The 18423-nt window shown below is 39.5% G+C and overlaps 1 protein-coding gene across 11 annotated transcripts in view; it reads left to right on the forward strand.

Moving 5' to 3' along the window:
- Nucleotides 1-18423, forward strand: part of brsk2a (BR serine/threonine kinase 2a) — a 175184-nt gene that overhangs the window by 121724 nt on the left and 35037 nt on the right. For all 11 annotated transcript variants that reach the window (XM_026176442.1, XM_026176445.1, XM_026176443.1 and 8 more), the window contains one exon: nucleotides 14337-14453. In XM_026176442.1, the coding sequence (XP_026032227.1) occupies nucleotides 14337-14453 (117 nt within the window). The remainder of the gene's footprint in view (nucleotides 1-14336; nucleotides 14454-18423) is intronic.

Raw genomic sequence — 18423 nt, forward strand, 5'->3', positions numbered from 1 at the left:
TCTGGAATAGTAAAAACACATCCTGTGGAAGAATAAACGTCAGAACTGGATGACCGTACCTGCTGTAGTGTGTGTGCTCATTTCTCTTCTTCTTGATATGAAATGTTTTCATAGTGAACCCATCTATATTTTATATTCTGTGTCTTTTGGAAGATTATTTTTGCACGACAGTAAACCTGTTCTAAACATAATTTCCATAACATGCTCCAACGTGACACATTTTGTTTGACTTCGGGGGGTAATTTAACTGTTTACCAGCTCATAGGCTAGAGGCAATCATATAGACCTCAGAAGTCAAACATGTCAGCAGGAGACTGATTTAGGAACCTCGTTTGTTTGTATGTGTTTGTTTCTTGCTTTCTATGTGTGTGTGTATATAGGGTGTGTCGTGTGGAGATTATACGTAGTGAACATTTGTTTTCCTAAACAAGGCAGTGTGTTTGTTTCTGTGTTTTAGAGTGTATTCTTTTATTCTGTGTTTTATCAGCGTCTTCTTACATGGCAGAGCACCAGGACCATAGAGCTGAATAATATCAAATGCATTTATTTTTACCTTCTTGAGGAATAAAAACTGGAAATCTCCAGCTACTTGCCAGAAGCTGCAAAAGGAAATTGCAAGATTCAACATATAGACAAAATATAGTCCTACATTCAGCTACTTGAAATTTATAAATACTTTGTGTATTATTTCCTAAATCAAATAACAGCTGGGTCTGTTAATGTAAAACAAAAATTAACAGGATGAGTTTAATTACATAATCTAGTAACATAACACACATAACAGTAAATTCACACAAGTGAAAAATGTTAAAAATTCTTAATGACAGGTTAATTTGGTGAGACGTGGAGAATTGGAGAGGGAACCAAAATGCAGGACGTCCGAGGCAGACAGATTACACAAAAAGGGAGCTGCTTATTTAGGCTGAACTAAAAGTCCAAAAAACAGAAACGTCTACAAGGAAAAATCAAACGCTATCCATATGCTGGCAGGGAACGCACAGGGGATATAATCAGAGAGCTCCACAAAGAACGGCAGGTGAAGAACAGAGTTTATACACACAGAAGGTTGATTAGGGAGGAGACACAGGAAGGTAACAATTAGGAAATCGAGGGAAGACAGACAGGAAGTAAAACTGACACACGTCTTATACCTAAATACTAAAAACTTCAGTGCAATTATGAGACAGGGAAATACAAAGGGATTAGAGGAGACGGAGGGAGGACTAAGACAACAATCTGTACCAGAAAACCTATAAAATTAACTTGTCCCTAGAAAAACAAATTCAACACACAGTAGAATAAGAAGGAATTAAAATGGCGTTCTAAACTCCAAGTACTAGCACAGAAAACCTAAGCAAGAAGTCAGACTTGAACATGTTCAATCAAAGTTTGAAACAAAAATAAAGAAAAAGAGCACTTCACACTGAATAAAGATGAAGATAGAAAGTCTAACCAGTCAGCTAGAAAGTCAAAAAAAGAGAGAATGGAAAAGGAGAAAAAGAGAATAGCCACACCATAAACCAGAATGCAAAACTCAGAGAGCAGCCTAAAACATAATACAAAAGGACAAATGGGAAGGAAAATGGTACAAAAATACACTCTTTAAGTGAATAGAATTCAAAAGTTATGAGAACAAAACTCAAAACAAAACTGTGGCAAAAGACCATCACATTCATATTATTAAATTATTGATACACCGTGTACCTGAGGCCAATCATGAAGTACAGTAGACAAACCTGCTGCTACACAACAGAACTAAAAAATAATAGAACTGGAGTCATGTTTGTTTTAGTAAATGTGCTGATTGTTTTCACGAGCTAAAAATTCCTGCATATTTATCTACCTGCATATTTGCCAAAGTATGCATATAAAAGTTCTTTGGAACAAGAGTATTCACTCTGCTTTTGTTGTTTGTGTCAACTGAGTCAACGTGGTGAGTCAGATTTCACTTCAGCAAAATTAATGTTTGAATAAACAGTAAAGCGTAGCTAAGGTGCTGTACACAACGTAGGGCAAAGACTAGATCAGGGTCCGTGTTTACTTGCAGAAGTAACAATCAAAATGTGCTCATTATCCAGCACATTATGATTTTGTTTTCTTGCTGATCACACTGTGATAGTCATCACTGGCAAGGGCTTGAGATTTAAACTAGGAGATCATCATAAAACCCTAGCGTAGCCATGGCCAGGCCATGGCCATTGCATTTTTCATTGGCACTATAACTGTTTCCAGTTATAGCCAGTCAACTCATGATGATAATGTATGCCCATCATAACTTTTGTGCCAAGGCTATGTGGCTGAAAGTGCTACAAAGAGACACAGAGGCTTTTCTATTTCTCCGTGCACAGTAGAGTATTATACTGATGAAAGAGACGACTCTAAGCCAGTGAAAAACAGCATTCAGTACTCCTTTTAACCTGGAGCGTAGTTGTGAATGGCTCCAATGTAGATTAGTATAATGTTGCACAGTTAATTAAGAGGAAAAATTAAGGTAATTTGTCATGGAATTATACAGTGCAATTCTTATGATTAGATATTATTTGTATTTTACTACATAGTTTATAAACGACCCTCTTCCAGTATGGCTGTTGTTATTTACTTATTTGTTTGTTTTTTTTAAATGAGAGCTCTTGTGCACAAGCTGCTGCTTTCTTCAGACTAACTTTACACTTGAACTATCTTTAGATGATGCAGTCACCTTTATTTTATTGTCTGAACCATCAAATGATGCTGATGCATTTAAACTGGAACACTTGGAGGGGTGAACCCTCCCCCCACAATATAATTGTTGCACAAGCAAAAATAGAACAAAACTGTTCCACCTTAGGAAGGAATAAAAATTAGAAGTCTTTTATCATTCCATGTAAATACATTTCTGATAATGGCTGTGAGAACAGATTAGATCAATTAGGAGGAAGCATCTGGAGCTGATGTTAAGTGCATGCACAAAGATAGATTATCAGAGCTGGGCAGTTTTACCTCTCCGTCCCTGTTTTACTTTGTTGCTGTCTCACTGTCTTAGCTCCTCAAATCCCCTCACTAACACTCTCAGAAAATGCTGCCTTGTAAATCTGTCATGAGGAGGATTATTTGGGAGTGTTGCTACACCGACTCGCCCTCCTCCCAACCTCAATTAGGGCCAAACAGACAGGCAGACGCAGCCCTTCTCACCTCCCTTCCATTCTCACTAGTGAGATCCCAGCATCCCCTCAATAAAAAAGCGTTTCTGCAATCATTCCTTCCATTTTGACTTGTCTGCACAGGAGACCTACGCAGGCCATTGAAGTGCCCCTTTTTTCTCTGTGACTCACCGTGCAGAGTGGGGGTAAACACATGCTCCTCAACCTTTCTTCTCTCTCATTTTTACTTCTTCACATTTCCTCATGCTTCCGTTTTCCACCCACGTCTTATCCCCAAATAAGATCTCTTCAGCTTGATGGATGTAAGGCTTGAAATAAATGAAATAATGTAGGGGAAAATGGGGGTTTTATGACTCAGTGTTTTCTCTCCCTGATTCAGATTAGTCTCTGATTCAGAGTAGTCTTTTTTTTTTTTTTTAGGGAGAGAAGGGGACAAAGTGAAGCACACGGGGATAGCTGCCAAGGGAGATGAGGCAAAGATAGGTACAGCTGGGGTAAAAACCGATGTGCGAAAATAATCTTCATTGGAAGAAATGCATAATAGATGCTGCAGCAGTGAGAGAAAAGCATAAATATAGATCTAGTGTCAAACTAGCTTCCTATTCCCCCTTTCCTTCTCATTAAGACATGCCTTGTATTTGTTATTTGAAGTCTTCTGAAGTGAGATGTGCAAACCTGTGACTCACACAGAGACGGACTGACTGGCAGACTGGTTAGAGCACAGATCAGAGCACAGCGTGCCTATGATAATATGACATTTTACTGATCTTTGTAAAAAATTTGTCTTTCACTTGCTCCTGTAGGGACATCAGAGGTCAACTAGAGAGCAGCACTTCTAGAGTTGCAGTTTGTTGCTCAAGGTCACAGTAACAGTGTAACAATGTTTCAAAGATGTCATACAATTTTTCAGAAATGTACTTCTTCATTTAACTTACGAGTCACAGTAACATGATTCTGTCAGTCTTCAACAACACATATTAATGCATTTAATTGTAGTGTCATAATTGGATGCACTTTTTTAAATTACAGTGAAGCTTTCTATGATGAACCCAGTTCCCAATGTCTCTATTCTTATATTCGCAGCTTTATCTGCATGGACACATTCAAAGCTGTCTACAGATGAGAATAAAAGACTATTTCACCCTAACCAAAGTAGTCTTTCCACCTGTGGGAACTCTAACCCTTTCACCAAGGAAGCTTCCGTTTATGTGCTCACACATATTAACGCAGTCTTTCCTTTTCCTATTCCTGATAATATGATGTGCACATTATTGCTGCCACCTACATGACAAACAAATGCTTGGTCCAGAAGTCACATTAAACCCACGCAGTAGCATAATCCCGCATATCATCCACATCCACCTTTTTCCCTCACTTTGTCTCTCCCACACTTTGTCATTAGCCGCTGCATATCTCCCTTCCGGAGGGAGAACCAACCACATGCATGAATGGAGATGTATTTGGAGCACATATCTCAAGCCCCGCTGATAACATAGTGACATAGTGGTAGATATATGGACTGTTAATTATTGTTCCAATTCATTTGTGAAGTATAGAATAGGTCATTCTGAAAGAGCATCCATGCCCAATGCCCTTTTGCAGTAAAACAAATGCATCTGTTCCACAATTCAGAAGACTGATTCCTTTAACAGTGTTCCACTGCTTCCACAGTTTCGTGAAGTATGTCTTGGTAGTTTTTGCAGACTCAGTGTGAAGACAAACAAAGACAAAAATGATCACATACCTCGATAAGCTCTCATCAGTGCACAAACGTGCATGGCTCATGCACGATTTTACACCATTTGAAGCCTGGCTGGCTTTTACTTATGTTAATTAATTAATTATGTTCAACAAGTAGGGTCATCAATATCTCAATTTCTTTGCTGTTTGTGGGTTTGCCGATATTTGTTGGAGAGCTGTCCATGATGATAGTCTGGCTGCCTGCTTACCTGCCTGTAGAAAGCCTGTGCCATATAGCCTATCATTACAGCTGATGGCTCCTACAAACACAGACCTTTTTTTTTCTCTTTCTCTTCTTGTCTTTGTATTTGTCTGATATTTTCTTCTCCTGCAGTGCCACTTACTGTTGAAGTGTAACTTTGTGAGAGGAGAGAAATTGATGTTGAGAGGAGGTGAAATGGAAAAATGGAAATGGGATGGGTGAAATGGTTATGGAAAATCAAGCAGGAAGAAGGAAAATGAAAGTAGTGGGTTGGTTTATGGTCCTCGATTTAGGGGGAATGGGCTAGTGGTAGTGAGGGGATGATTGTTCAAAGAAAGGTAAAATAAATTAGGCTGTGAAATAGGAAAACAAAATAAGATCAAGTGCAGGAAAACAAAAACAACAGTTTAAAGACATGACATGCTGTTAGATGACCAGATAAGAGATGATGTTGAAGCCTCCCGAGCAGTCGAATTTCGTACAAGGCATGGATAAACACTTTAAAGGAATTTTACACTTGCATGGCACCATGGATTAGATGGCTGGTGTTACTCTAGGTTTTTAAATATCTATGCCACTCTTTCACTCCACTGCTTTTCTGGCAGCTTGTCTGTTTATTCTGCCTTGAAGGTCCGTTGCTCATCCTATCATCCCTAGTCAAACTCCTCTGGATTAAGAGCAAACGCTGAGTTGCACACACAGATTTGGCACAACAAGCAAACAGTTTGTTTATTGCTGTTCTGGCTGTCATTGTAATCCCACTTTTAGTAACTAGATTATATGCAACAATGCATTAATGCCCCTTTGTTGCTCAAACCCCCCATAGGACTAAATAGAACTGGAGGAGATGACACAAGGGGTGCACTGGGAGACGTTCACAGGCAGGTCTTGCTTCTTGATACTGATCCAGTTTAAATGCAAGTCTTGTGACAGGTAATTACTTAAATGTGTACGTCATCTGTGTAAAGATTTTGGCAGCTGCCCAAGTGAACTTTTTAATGTCACTCAAATAGAAGATCAAATGAGTCTTAAAGCAATGTGTGGGCTTCAAATCTGGCACTTAAATGTATGTATCATGTGGACTTTTACTTTAAAATTATGTCAACATTTCTTCAGTCCTTGTATTTCTGTCCTGATTGACAGTTTTGAAAGCATGTGAAAATGGTTCATGACAAAAAAAAAATATTTTCAAACAGTATACAAATCATATGAAATGCATTGTGTTCAGCTGAGAAATGTGGACAACACTGTAATATATATGCAGTGGGGGGGGAAATAACTGTCTGATCCCCTGCAGAATTTGGAAGTTTGCTCACTTACAAAGAAATGACCACGCTCTCATTTATATTGTAGTTTAAGTTTAATGGAGAGAGAGAACGTCAACCAAAAATCCAGAAAAACACATGTAAATTGATTTAACTTAAGTGAAATAAGCATTTGATCCCCAATCGTAACACGACGTTTCTTGTTCGCCTGATTTTTACCCACTCCTCTTTACAGAAACTCTCTAAATCCTTTAGGTTTCTTGGTTGTGCATACTTAGCAGCTTAAAAGTTCAGCTCCCTCAACAGAGTTTCTGTAGGACTGAGGTGTGGAGACTGGCGAGGTCGCTCCCTTAACGTGCTTCTTCTTTAGCTACTTTTTTGTTGGCTCGGCGGCAATGTTCCCTCTAATTTTTCATGTGTCTGAGCGAACATACAAACTCCCTGAGCGGTCCCTTGGACCACTGTGAGCAACATTAGACGTGTGCACTGTGGTCACACCAGCATCCAATCCACCCAGGTTACATGGTTTATTAAAATAATCAAATTACAGCATTTACATTTATGTTAGACTACTTTTAATTAACTGCTTTAGCCCACTGACCTGACCTGTGTAGTATGTTAACACTATTGGAAGTAAAAATAACTTGAACTTCAATTTTTAAAACACAACTTTCTTTTTTTTTTCCTTTTTTTAAATAAAGCTCTGACTTGTATTATGAGTCTGTGGTCTGGGAGAGAGTCCTGTAACTCTGTCTGCAAAATACAGTATATAATGACCAATGTTGGGCAATTAATTATATAGTAATTATATAATTAATTGCCCAACATTGGTCAAAAAAGTAACTGAGTTATGCAAACAACAAAGTTTTTTGCAGCTGTTTACCTAAAAATGCAGCCAAGGTGTTTTTAAATAAACATTTCAAACTATTTACAGAACAATCAGCTGTTCTGCATCAAATTTGATGCCTCACAAATTATTTGTGCCACTCCAAAAATAATTTCTGTCCACTATGAGATAAAGGAGAACAACAGCCTGATACCTGCAGGCCTGACAACAGGAGATGTATCACTCCTGTAACACCTGTAACATTCAGCACTCGCCTCATTGTTCTGACACACACAACAAAACTATTGACTACACTACACACTAACTACACAAGATTTGCGCTAAACTTCGCAAATCTCTCACATCTTAAAACACCGCCGTCTCTCCTAAAACTTCCCCTTTCCTAAACAACTAAATGCCATGTTGCCATATCATTTTTTGATTGGTCGACACGGTACTTTTTTCAACCAATAGTAAAGGGTGCGGTTTTTTTGGTTTTGTTTTTGCTCACAAGCCGAGAGTGCTTTCGAGCGTTTTCTTTATAAAATGCAGTTTTTACCGTTTCTTCCCGCAGTAAATATAAACAACGATAGTATTCAGGAAGAAAACCAAACATTGCAGATATTTTTATCATAACTCTGGTTTTACGTGGCCGATCAACACAATTTAAAAGCTGGTATAAAGTCCACACTTTTTCTGTCAATTGTTCCGTCTGTCCTGCTCACATCTCCAATGGTTGTTCACGTTGTCATTAACGTGGCTTCACTCCACATCAGCCACGCCGCTTTGCTAGCTAAAACACCGGTGTCTACACATAAGGACGCTGTCATAGCCTGTCAACGACGTTGATTGGCTGCATATATACGAATGTGAATCACATTATTGGCTGGACTATGGGATAAGGTGGCATCGTTCTAATCCCATACGGGAGCAGCCAGTCACTTACTGTCTAACACTGCAAAAGGCAAGGCAAGGCAAGTTTATTTGTATAGCACAATTCAACAACAAGGTGATTCAAAGTGCTTTACAGAGACATTAGAAACAAGAACAAATAAAAAGCATGATTTAAAATTGATTAGAACAAGCAAATAAACTAACTAATTAACAAACAAACAAACAAAACAGTATATAAAATCAAAACAGATAAAATCAGAACAGTAGATAAAATCAGTAGTTAAATGTAAGTTTTGAAATTTAAGCTTAAAAGTTTGGATTTGGTGCTTTATTCAAATGCAGCTGAGAACAGGTGAGTCTTCAACCTGGATTTAAATAAACTGAGTGTTTCAGCTGATCTGAGGCTTTCTGGGAGTTTGTTCCAGATATAAGGAGCATAAAAGCTGAATGCAGCTTCTCCGTGTCTGGTTCTGACTCTGGGAACTGATAAAAGACCGGATCCAGATGACCTGAGGGATCTGGAAGGTTCATACTGGGTCAGGAGGTCATTGATGTATTTTGGTCCTAAACCATTCAGAGCTTTATAGACCAGCATCAGAACTTTAAAGTCTATCCTCTGACGGACAGGCAGCCAGTGTAAGGACCTCAGAGCTGGACTGATGTGGTCCACTTTTTTTGGTCTTAGTGAGGACTCGAGCAGCAGAGTTCTGAATGAGCTGTAGTTGTCTGACTGATTTTTTAGGTAGACCTGTAAAGATGCTGTTACAGTAATCAAGCCTACTAAAGATGAATGCATGGACTAGTTTTTCCAGGTCCTGTTGAGACATCAGATCTTTTATCCTTGAAATATTCTTGAGGTGATAGTAAGCTGACTTTGTTATTGTCTTAATGTGTTTTTCTAAGTTTAGGTCTGCATCCATCACTACACCCAAATTTCTCGCCTGGTTTGTGGTTTTTAGGTGTATAGATTGAAGTTCTCTGGTGACCTGTAATCGTTTTTCTTTGGCGCCAAAAACTATTACCTCAGTTTTGTTTTTGTTTAGCTGGAGAAAATTGTGGCACAACCAGTCATTGATTTCCTCAATGCATTTACCAAGAGCCTGTACAGGGCCTCGGTCTCCTGGTGACATTGTGATATATATTTGTGTGTCATCTGCATAGCTGTGATAGTTTATTTTGTTGTTGTTTATAATCTGTGCCAGTGGGAGCATGTAGATGTTAAACAGAAGGGGTCCCAAGATGGAACCTTGGGGAACTCCACATGTGATACTTGTCTGCTCAGATGTGAAGTTACCTATTGATACAAAGTATTTCCTGTTTTCTAAGTATGTTTTGAACCAGTTTAGTACAGTTCCTGAAAGACCTGTCCAGTTCTCCAGTCGTTTGAGTAACATGTTGTGGTCAACTGTATCAAATGCTGCACTGAGATCCAGTAAAACTAGGACTGACATTTTTCCGCTGTCTGTATTCAGACATATGTCATTAAACACTTTGGTCAGAGCGGTTTCAGTGCTGTGGTTCTGTCTAAAACCTGACTGGAAGGCATCGTAGCAGTTATTCTGTTTTAAGAAGTAATTGAGCTGTTGAGAAACTGCTTTTTCAATGATCTTACTTAAAAATGGGAGATTTGAGATCGGCCTGTAGTTGTTCATTTGTGTCTTGTCAAGATTGTCCTTTTTCAGTATAGGTTTGATTACAGCAGTTTTTAGTGATTCTGGAAACACACCTGATAATAAAGAAAAGTTGACGATCTGTAACAGGTCTGACTCTAAAGTCTTTGAGACCTTTTTGAAAAAACTTGTTGGCAGGACATCTAAACAGCAGGAGGAGGAGTTCAGTTGACCTAAGATGTCCTCCAGGTCTTTGCTGTTAATAGGTTGAAACTGTTTCATGGTGTTTAAACAGTTTTTTGGTGGACACAGTACATATCCTGGATCTGCTGTTGATGTACCAATTGCTTGTCTAATTTTTTGGATTTTTTCTGTGAAGAATTTGGCAAAGTCATTGCAGGCCATGGTCGAATGAAGTTCAGCTGCCACTGACACAGGAGGGTTTGTTAGCCTGTCAACTGTAGAAAATAAGACCCGAGCATTATGGCTGTTTTTAGTGATGATGTCAGAGAAGTAGGACCTCCTTGCATTCCTCAGTTGTAAATTATAATTGTGAAGTTTCTCTTTATAAATGTCATAATGAACCTGGAGGTTTGTTTTTCTCCAATTCTTTAACAAAACAGAATTGTTAAAGTTTTAATTTTAATTTCAATTCAGGTTAGATTTTTTTTGTGCGCAACGCAGATTTTATGTGCGCACAGACCGTGCCAGCAGTGCGCAATTGCGCACGCGCGCAGCTTAGAGGAAACATTGCTCGGCGGTATGTTTTGGGTCATTGTCATGCTGAAAGACCCATCCACAACCTAGCTTCAGTGTTCTGGCTCGATATAAGTAACATAAAGATTAGAGACTGTTCATTTATTTGTAGGTGCTCAATATCACAAATTCAGCAGGGGATCAAATAATTAATTCCCCCAGTCTACTGTCATTCACTCAGTCTGGACAGAAGCATCACCTTTTTTTATCTTTATCAAATAAATTTGAAAATATTTAAATACTTTGACTTTGATGAAGGCTCTAAATGATTTCTTGTGCTATTAAGCAGTGTGTAGCTGATGCAAACATAACTATTTTTTCACTTGTTTAAGCTGCAATGCAACTACATTACTGAAAAAAATTTAAAAATGCATTTTTATCTTTCTCGTCCCTCATTGCTCTGAATACATAATTAACTCCACTGGCTAATGAAGGATTTTGCTTAGCAAATTCAAGTCAGCAGTCAGAGTTGTCCTCTTTTTCTAATTCCATACAATATTAGCCTAAAGCTTTCTCTAAGTGAATGTGCTTGGTCTCTCTCAAATTGGGTCACCAGAAACCTAAAAAAGTTTGAGAGGAAAACAGAAAGGTAGAAAGAGGAGAACGACACCAGGGTGCGCCGAAGGCTGAATGGGTGCATTTTGATTCTCAACAGTGGTTTTAAACCCCACTCTGTGCACTGTATTGCACCAGGATAACTGTAGTACCTCATGAAAATTCAAAAACAGGTGAGTCATTTTCCTGGCATGTTAATAGGTCAAAAAGATGCATTTGATCCATTAGTGTTAGTTGTAAGTGTTCTCGTGGCTCCAATTAGAGCCACATTTCTTGGTGTGAGCTGGCCTAATGAAAAGCGACATTAAAACATGGTATATGTCAAATGTGTCAGCATGAGAAAAGTATATTTTCATTGAGCTCCAAACTAGTCATAAAACTGCTCATCACCATAAACGTGTCTGAGAAATTATAGTGATGTGAGCCCCAAGAGGACAAAGCCATTACAACCTCTTGTAAAACACAACATATCAGCAAAATATGTGCAAATGATCACAGGCAATTAGGCGTACGCTGTTTGGTTACAAGAATCATGTCCAACAGCCCCTTGGGGTAAAATCCTCGCTCAGATAACACGTAGATTTTGTAGACAAATACATATCACCTTTAAATTACAAGGAATCGTCATCAGAGGATAGTGCATAGTGAACTGACAGGCTTGTGTTACAAAGGCAAGACTGCATGGAAATGATGGATGACAGTACTAAACTTTAAATTATGCACCCCCCTTTGGCATTTTCATTTTTCTCTTCTGTTCTTTTCAAATGATCCATTTAAAGCAAGCATAGCAGCATTTATACAATTCTCATAGACCTTTGCAAAAACTATATGCATCCATGGCATCTAGTGTATTCTTTCTTTTTGTCTTTGATTCCTCAAGCAAGCCAGTGGTATGCAACTCCTATTCTTTTTAAGAAAAACTACTCAAGGTCATTGCAATTGTTGAATTTGTTTAACAGCCTCCACCCTTGCTTGACATACACAATATCCCTACTGTGAGGTGTGCTGTGTGAGCAGCATTACAGTAGCAAAGTGCAGTCTAATGTGACAGAGAGGCAGTTTAATGTCCCATTATAGATACCAGGGTCTTGACAACCAATAAAGCATTTAGATGCAATTTGTTCCTCTGGTGCGTTCACTGCTTAAATGTGCTGTTGCCTTTTTTTGTGGAACAACCTCTTGAGTGTTGACTGTTTGTTTTACATGTGATGGGCCTGTGACAACGCACTTTCTTTATGCCGTGTTTAGTGCTCTTTAAGAGACAAACTTAATTTTTGTTGCATCTGATGAAGACAGTTCAGGGAGAAGACCAGAAGCAAAAATTAAAGCACCCTGCATAGTCTGTGCTTACACCTTTTGGAAAGTATCACAGCTTATAAAGACTTTTGGAGCCGCTTCACATGCTATCAGTTTTTATTTGTTAGGTGTGTAGGTGTGGCTCTTTGAGGTTCCTGGGTTGTTTTGCATGCACTGGTCTTTTTAATGTGTATCCAAAGATTTTCAGTGATTTTAGGGAATGTGTGGGCTGTAGCTGAAACTTGAGCTTGCACCTCTAGGGGCTGTGGATTTTGGGGTGTATTTAGGATCACCATGCTGTCTTACAAGTCATTCACTTTTCATCTTTAGTGTTTTTCATGATTGTGTGATGGTAGGTTTCAGAACTGGTATTCCTTTTGCTCTTCGCTCTACCATTCTCTTGCTTTGTGAGCTGGTAGGTGGGTAAAGGAACCCTTGATGGATGATTTTTGGGAAATATGCGATGAGTTTTTGTAAACTCAGCCTTAGCGCCCACAGGCTACTTAAGGTCTGAGATCTGATACCTTACTTTTAAAAAATGTATAAGCTAATTAATTAATAATCTGAGAGCTGAAATCTTTGGTGCACAAATTTTTCAGGCTTTTCCTTTTTTTTGTTCCACTCAAAAATAATAATACAAAAACGACTAATACGACATTAATCTCCCTTAAAATTTACAGTGTTTCCTCCTGGTCTTTTAGCTAGGAGACGTTGTCCATTATTTCAATATTAATGAATCTTTTAACACATTCATAAATATCACTATGATCATTATATAATCAACAGCCACTCTGAACACTTTACAATAATGCTCTGACCTGTTGGGACACATGCATGCACCTTGGAGATGCACTGTTCAGACACTCTCATATTGGTGCCCCTGGAGCAGTTTCGTAAATGTTTGTTCCTTCCCCATGACAGTGCTAGTTAAAACTCTCAGGCTACTTGCATCACAGTCAAATGATGGTTGTGTGAATTGATGAAAGATTTAGCCTGGGGAGAACTGTTTTAGATGCTATCTATGTTTTATTTCAATTATAGCTGAGATCACAGAGACTGCCAGGATGATGATAACAAGCCAGCTGACAGTTAATCCCTCAGGACAGGAAACGAGTTTTACAGCAACTGATGTCATCTAAGGTTAAATGTCCATTGTGATGAGGCACTCTTCAAAGGCAGTCACATCCAGCTATTGTTCTATCTCCCCTTTCTATCATTAGAGTAGCAGGAAGATGAAAGTCGAGATAACTCTGGGGCTCTCCAATACCCAAGACCTCCTATTAAAGCAAAATGGAAACTAAGGAAGTACATAAAGATTGTAGAAAAGATAGCCAAGTAAGTGTCAGCGTATACACATACATATACATGTCTGTGCTACCCTCTTCAGCATTGGCAGACATCACAAGAACTGTACAGTATGATGTAATAGAACCCTCAACCCGGGAAGAGATGTTAAACATCCAATAAAATGCTAACGCCACTCCTCTTTGAAGTGCCACTCATCAAAATTGAGGTCTTAACCTCAGAGTCAGCATCAGAAAGTTATTTCTCTCAACGGCTCCTTTTAAGTAGGGAGATTATGTCTGCTGGATATTATCCCCCTTGCTGTGTTTAGTGGTACTGAATGGCATCTAATGAACACCACCTCTGCGGTTGCCTCCCCTTGATGCCCTTTGCTCAGCCAGTTTGCTGGTGGCTGTCTGGGAGATGAGAGGAAGGAGCTGAGGGACAAAGAGAGAAGGAAACAGAAGGAGAAAAGGACACAGCAGGGGGCTCTCACACCTTTTACCAGTGCAGTTACAAGGTGGGAGCCCTTAGTTTTAGCTTGGACAGATCAAAGGAGAGAGGTGTTGCCAAGAGCATGATGGTAGCAGCAATAGCTGGTTACTGTTATGTCTTGTTCATGCATGGATCCAAGTGTGGTGTACAGGTGTTTGATATACCGTTCAGGACCCCTTTTGTTTCTCCTCAGTATCACTTGCTTTTATTAAATATGATGAGCTTTTTCACGTTTCATTAACTGCTGCATGTTTCTATCTCATTTTCTTTCAGTCACAGGGATCTAAAGCCAGAGAACCTCTTGCTAGATGAAAAGAACAACATCAGGATAGCAGACTTTGGCATGGCTTCCCTTCAGGTTGGCGATAGTTTGTTGGAAACCAGCTGTGGGTAAGTAGAATCACAAATGTAATGTCTGTATGTACTGAATGATATTAGATATCAGATGTCCCGAGGGAGTAATTAAAAGGTCATAGTGGAGGTGGAAATGCTGCTATGGAAGAGGAAAACGGGGAGAATTCAGAGAGACTAAGTGGAGTGAGTGGAGCCATCAGGCTCTCAGCTAGGTGCAGCGTTGTCAAAGTGCCCATAATCGTGCTGTGCTGATCTCTTCAGGAGACACTTTCAGTGTCTATCACCGACTGTGGTATCTGGCGATGAGCGTGGCCAGGGCCACGGCCACACATTACTGCTCCCGTCTTCTAATATTTCACACTGGGTTTATGATCTAATAGTCACAACCGCACCAGGCACATCAATCCCATGACATTAATGAATTTGCTTGCAGGAAGAGTCACTTTTAAAGTGGGACTACACTCGAAAAAGGACCGAGGTCTCTTTTATTGTGGGAGTGATTTTCTTCAACCCTAAGGTGTGGCGGTCATTGTGCAGGGTCATATTTATCAATAAAAGGCAACACACTTTATGATGACTTTTAAGCATTGGGGTCATAAACTCAGTGACACCATGGATTAACAGAAACACCTCACTGCTGCACTATAGCATTTCACTCTTCCATTAAATTCACTTCAAAAAGATTTGAATATGTAAGCACAACCCAATATGATAGAAGTGCATTGTTATTTTTATTCTCTTTATCACTAGCTGGGCCCACGTCCTCATTTAAGTTTGACAGCGTTTTAGTAGGTAAAAGTGAATGCTTTGACGTGAATTGAGCTGCGGTTTGGCGAAGGCCTCGAAGGGGACTGGCGATGGCTACCGGGCCTGGCAGATCCCCATGTACTTAACAGAAGTGAAGAAGTTGAAGAATGGAGAAGAAGGACGGAGGGAGGGTGGAGCACGTAAACGAGAATGATCAGCTTGCAGAACTAGGGGAACCTATATAGATGACAGCCGGAAGGAGCGTGTTTGGAGGCGTGGTCCTGCTCCTGAAATTCCGATACATAATCTCCAATTATTTTCCCAAGATAATGAAATCTTATTGTCTAGTGATGGAGTAAAATAACATAGAGTTTTGATAAGTAGGTATAGTTCACCTATTAAAACATATATAGAACACAAGCAGGCACTTGATAGGGAAGTAATGATGTTTTGATGTCAGAGCTGGCTCAAAGTCTTGCACACACTTGTGACAGACATCCATAACACTCTAGAAATGGTTCCACAAATTTGCTCAAACTGAGTGGTCTAAGTTGTTATCTTGCTTGTAAAGTGGATGTCTTGGGAAAATATTTCCTCTGCATTTGCACATGACACTCTGTGCACGGCTGGATATATGCTCTGTGACAGCTGTCCCCAGCTCAGATTGATTCTGTCCAGATTAAGCCTCCAAATCAGCTGAAACTGAAGTTACACACACTTTACACACGCAATACAGCAACACACATGCGCACACAGAACAGGCTTAGTTCATCCCTCACCTCTAAGTCCCTATGTCCTCTGCTTGTTTGGGTGCCTCTCTGTCTCTGACTCCCTCCCTTTATATAACACACACACACGCGCGTTCATTGTGCATGTGCATGCAAACACATGCATCCAGTTGAAACTGTTGCATAATTTTTTTTCAGCAGTCGCACAATGCCTAAGCTCTCATGACTCATCGGTAGAGATCAGGCCAACTCAAAGCAGTGCGCATAGCAATCTGCAAGTCAGATGTGTCCACCGTTTAGTCATTGTTCAGCTTTGATGACCACATTAAAGTTTTCTATTTTCCTAGAAAGCCTATATGCAGCAGCTCTTACTCAGCAGTATCTTTTGACCAACTTGATCTATATTTGATTGCATTCTGCTGCCACTCACTCGGAGCAAGCCTTAATTTGATAGAGGTGGAATGAATATTCTTTGCCCTCTTAAATGTATAAAGTACTGAAAGTACCCTGTTGGAAGCACGAACACAGAGCTGTCCATGAAACAAATGCATGCACGCAGTTTGGTTGGGGCCCACATCTGTTCACGATTTTTTTGTTTTTACAGATTAACACTTGATTGCGCTCCTAATAACATAAGTCGTCATCAAGTCATTTGACATTGCGTGCCCTGCATCTGTCTCTCCTCCACTCTGACTCCACATCTGTGAGGAGGGAATATATAGGAGAGAAGAGTGAAGATAAAAGCAGCCCCTTACATTAAATTGTTTCCCTGACACAAACACCGAACCTACCACCTTCAGGAAATGAGAAGACAATTGAGAGAAATACTGTTTTCTTTCCAATCAATAAATTTAGCCACTTCCTATCTGCATATTAATTTCAAAGTTTGCACATGTGTCCATGTTTGTGTGTGGATATGTATTGACATGCTTTTGTATTGTGTATGCATATGGCTTCCCATGTGTGTTGGAGTTGCAAATGATGGCTTGCAAATTAAATTAGTTTTACATTATTACTAATGATAATAATTTGATACAGTAACGAGAAAACGAGCAAATAGCATCTTGATTGGCAATCACTTTGAGCATTGTCATTTACAGAGAGATCAGGTGTCTATCTGAACAACCCTACGGCACCAAAAACACGAGCCTTACAGTCTTGATTAGATCTTGTCTGTTTGCATGTACGTCTCATAGCAGAATGTTGGCGCCATTAATGTTTTCGTGTCTTCGTGCTGTTTCCTAATATGTGTGTATGTGTGTTGTTATTGATTATTCATGCCCCTCTGAATGTCCCGTCTCTAAGTGTAGATATGACACTTTTTAATTAAACACATTTATCTGGCCCCTTCTCATCATGCAGCAGTCTGACACAAATGTATTCCATTTGCTGTGGGTAATGGAGCTGAGTGAAGATGAAACTTGCCCCAGGTAGAGTAGTGGGAGCCTCAGAGCACATACATAAATACGTGCAGACATACAGATGTATAGCAGATGCATTGGCAAGCATATTCAAATATGGATTCTGGGATGCAAATACAACCTCTTCCTCTGTCTGTACAAACCCAGCTGGGAGTTCATCACTGCTTACTGTTTATTTACTATAATTCCATGGCACAGATTGATGAAAGGAAATGATCTTATATGCAATGAGGAAGTGCACGGATTTAGTCCAAAAAGATGAATTTTCATGAAGATCAGCTTTATGTCTCAGTGTCTCAGCGCGTCTTTCAATGCTTCTGTCGTAATTCACATCTCTTAAGATCACGATACATCCCTTCATACATATGTATCCAGTATACTGTGTATTGTAGAGGTCCAGAAATCCCTCTCTAGACAGTTACAACTCATGAACTCTATACATGAGATAAAGCCAACTTTTTATGCATCAATTTTGTGGTATTTGTTGCCCTCTGAAAATAGAAGACAGTCCTTTCCTGCCTGTTGATTTTATTTATGTGATGCTAGTGGTGTTAGTTTGAGAAAGACAGAGAAAAGACTGATGTAATGCCAAACCCACGTTGAACTGTTTTTCTAAAGACTATATTTTTCTGGTCAGTGGGAAGTGGCTCTCACGGTTTTCTATTTATCTTTAGTGTCACACCATATAACCTGAACCTGGTGTGAGCAGCATGGATGTTTCTACAATATCACCCATACTTGATCCGCAATCAAATGTGAAAGGAACTTTGCAGCATTGACCCCGTTAACTGGCTTGTTCACTGAAGCGTACTCGGATGGATTTTATCGTGTCATTGAATGGTTGTTAACTTAATGAAACACTGTATACCTGGTGTAGTTAAGCTTGTGCTGCGAGTCGCTGGCAGCAAATTACTTACTAAATAGAGCTGTGATAGTGGGAAACATTGCAGCTGAACTAGGTTAGCCTTTCAAAAGTCAGAATGTTATCATAATAGCAGAAGGGGCTTTCTAGACATAAAATAATGAGTGGACTGAGTGTTTCAAAGTGAGCACTACAAAGCTCATCCTAGACCCGGTGTTCCTAAGGCATACCAAAAGTGGCCGCACCTT

The sequence above is a fragment of the Astatotilapia calliptera genome, chromosome 7 (genome assembly GCF_900246225.1).
Source record: "Astatotilapia calliptera chromosome 7, fAstCal1.2, whole genome shotgun sequence".
Lineage (NCBI taxonomy): Eukaryota > Metazoa > Chordata > Actinopteri > Cichliformes > Cichlidae > Astatotilapia > Astatotilapia calliptera.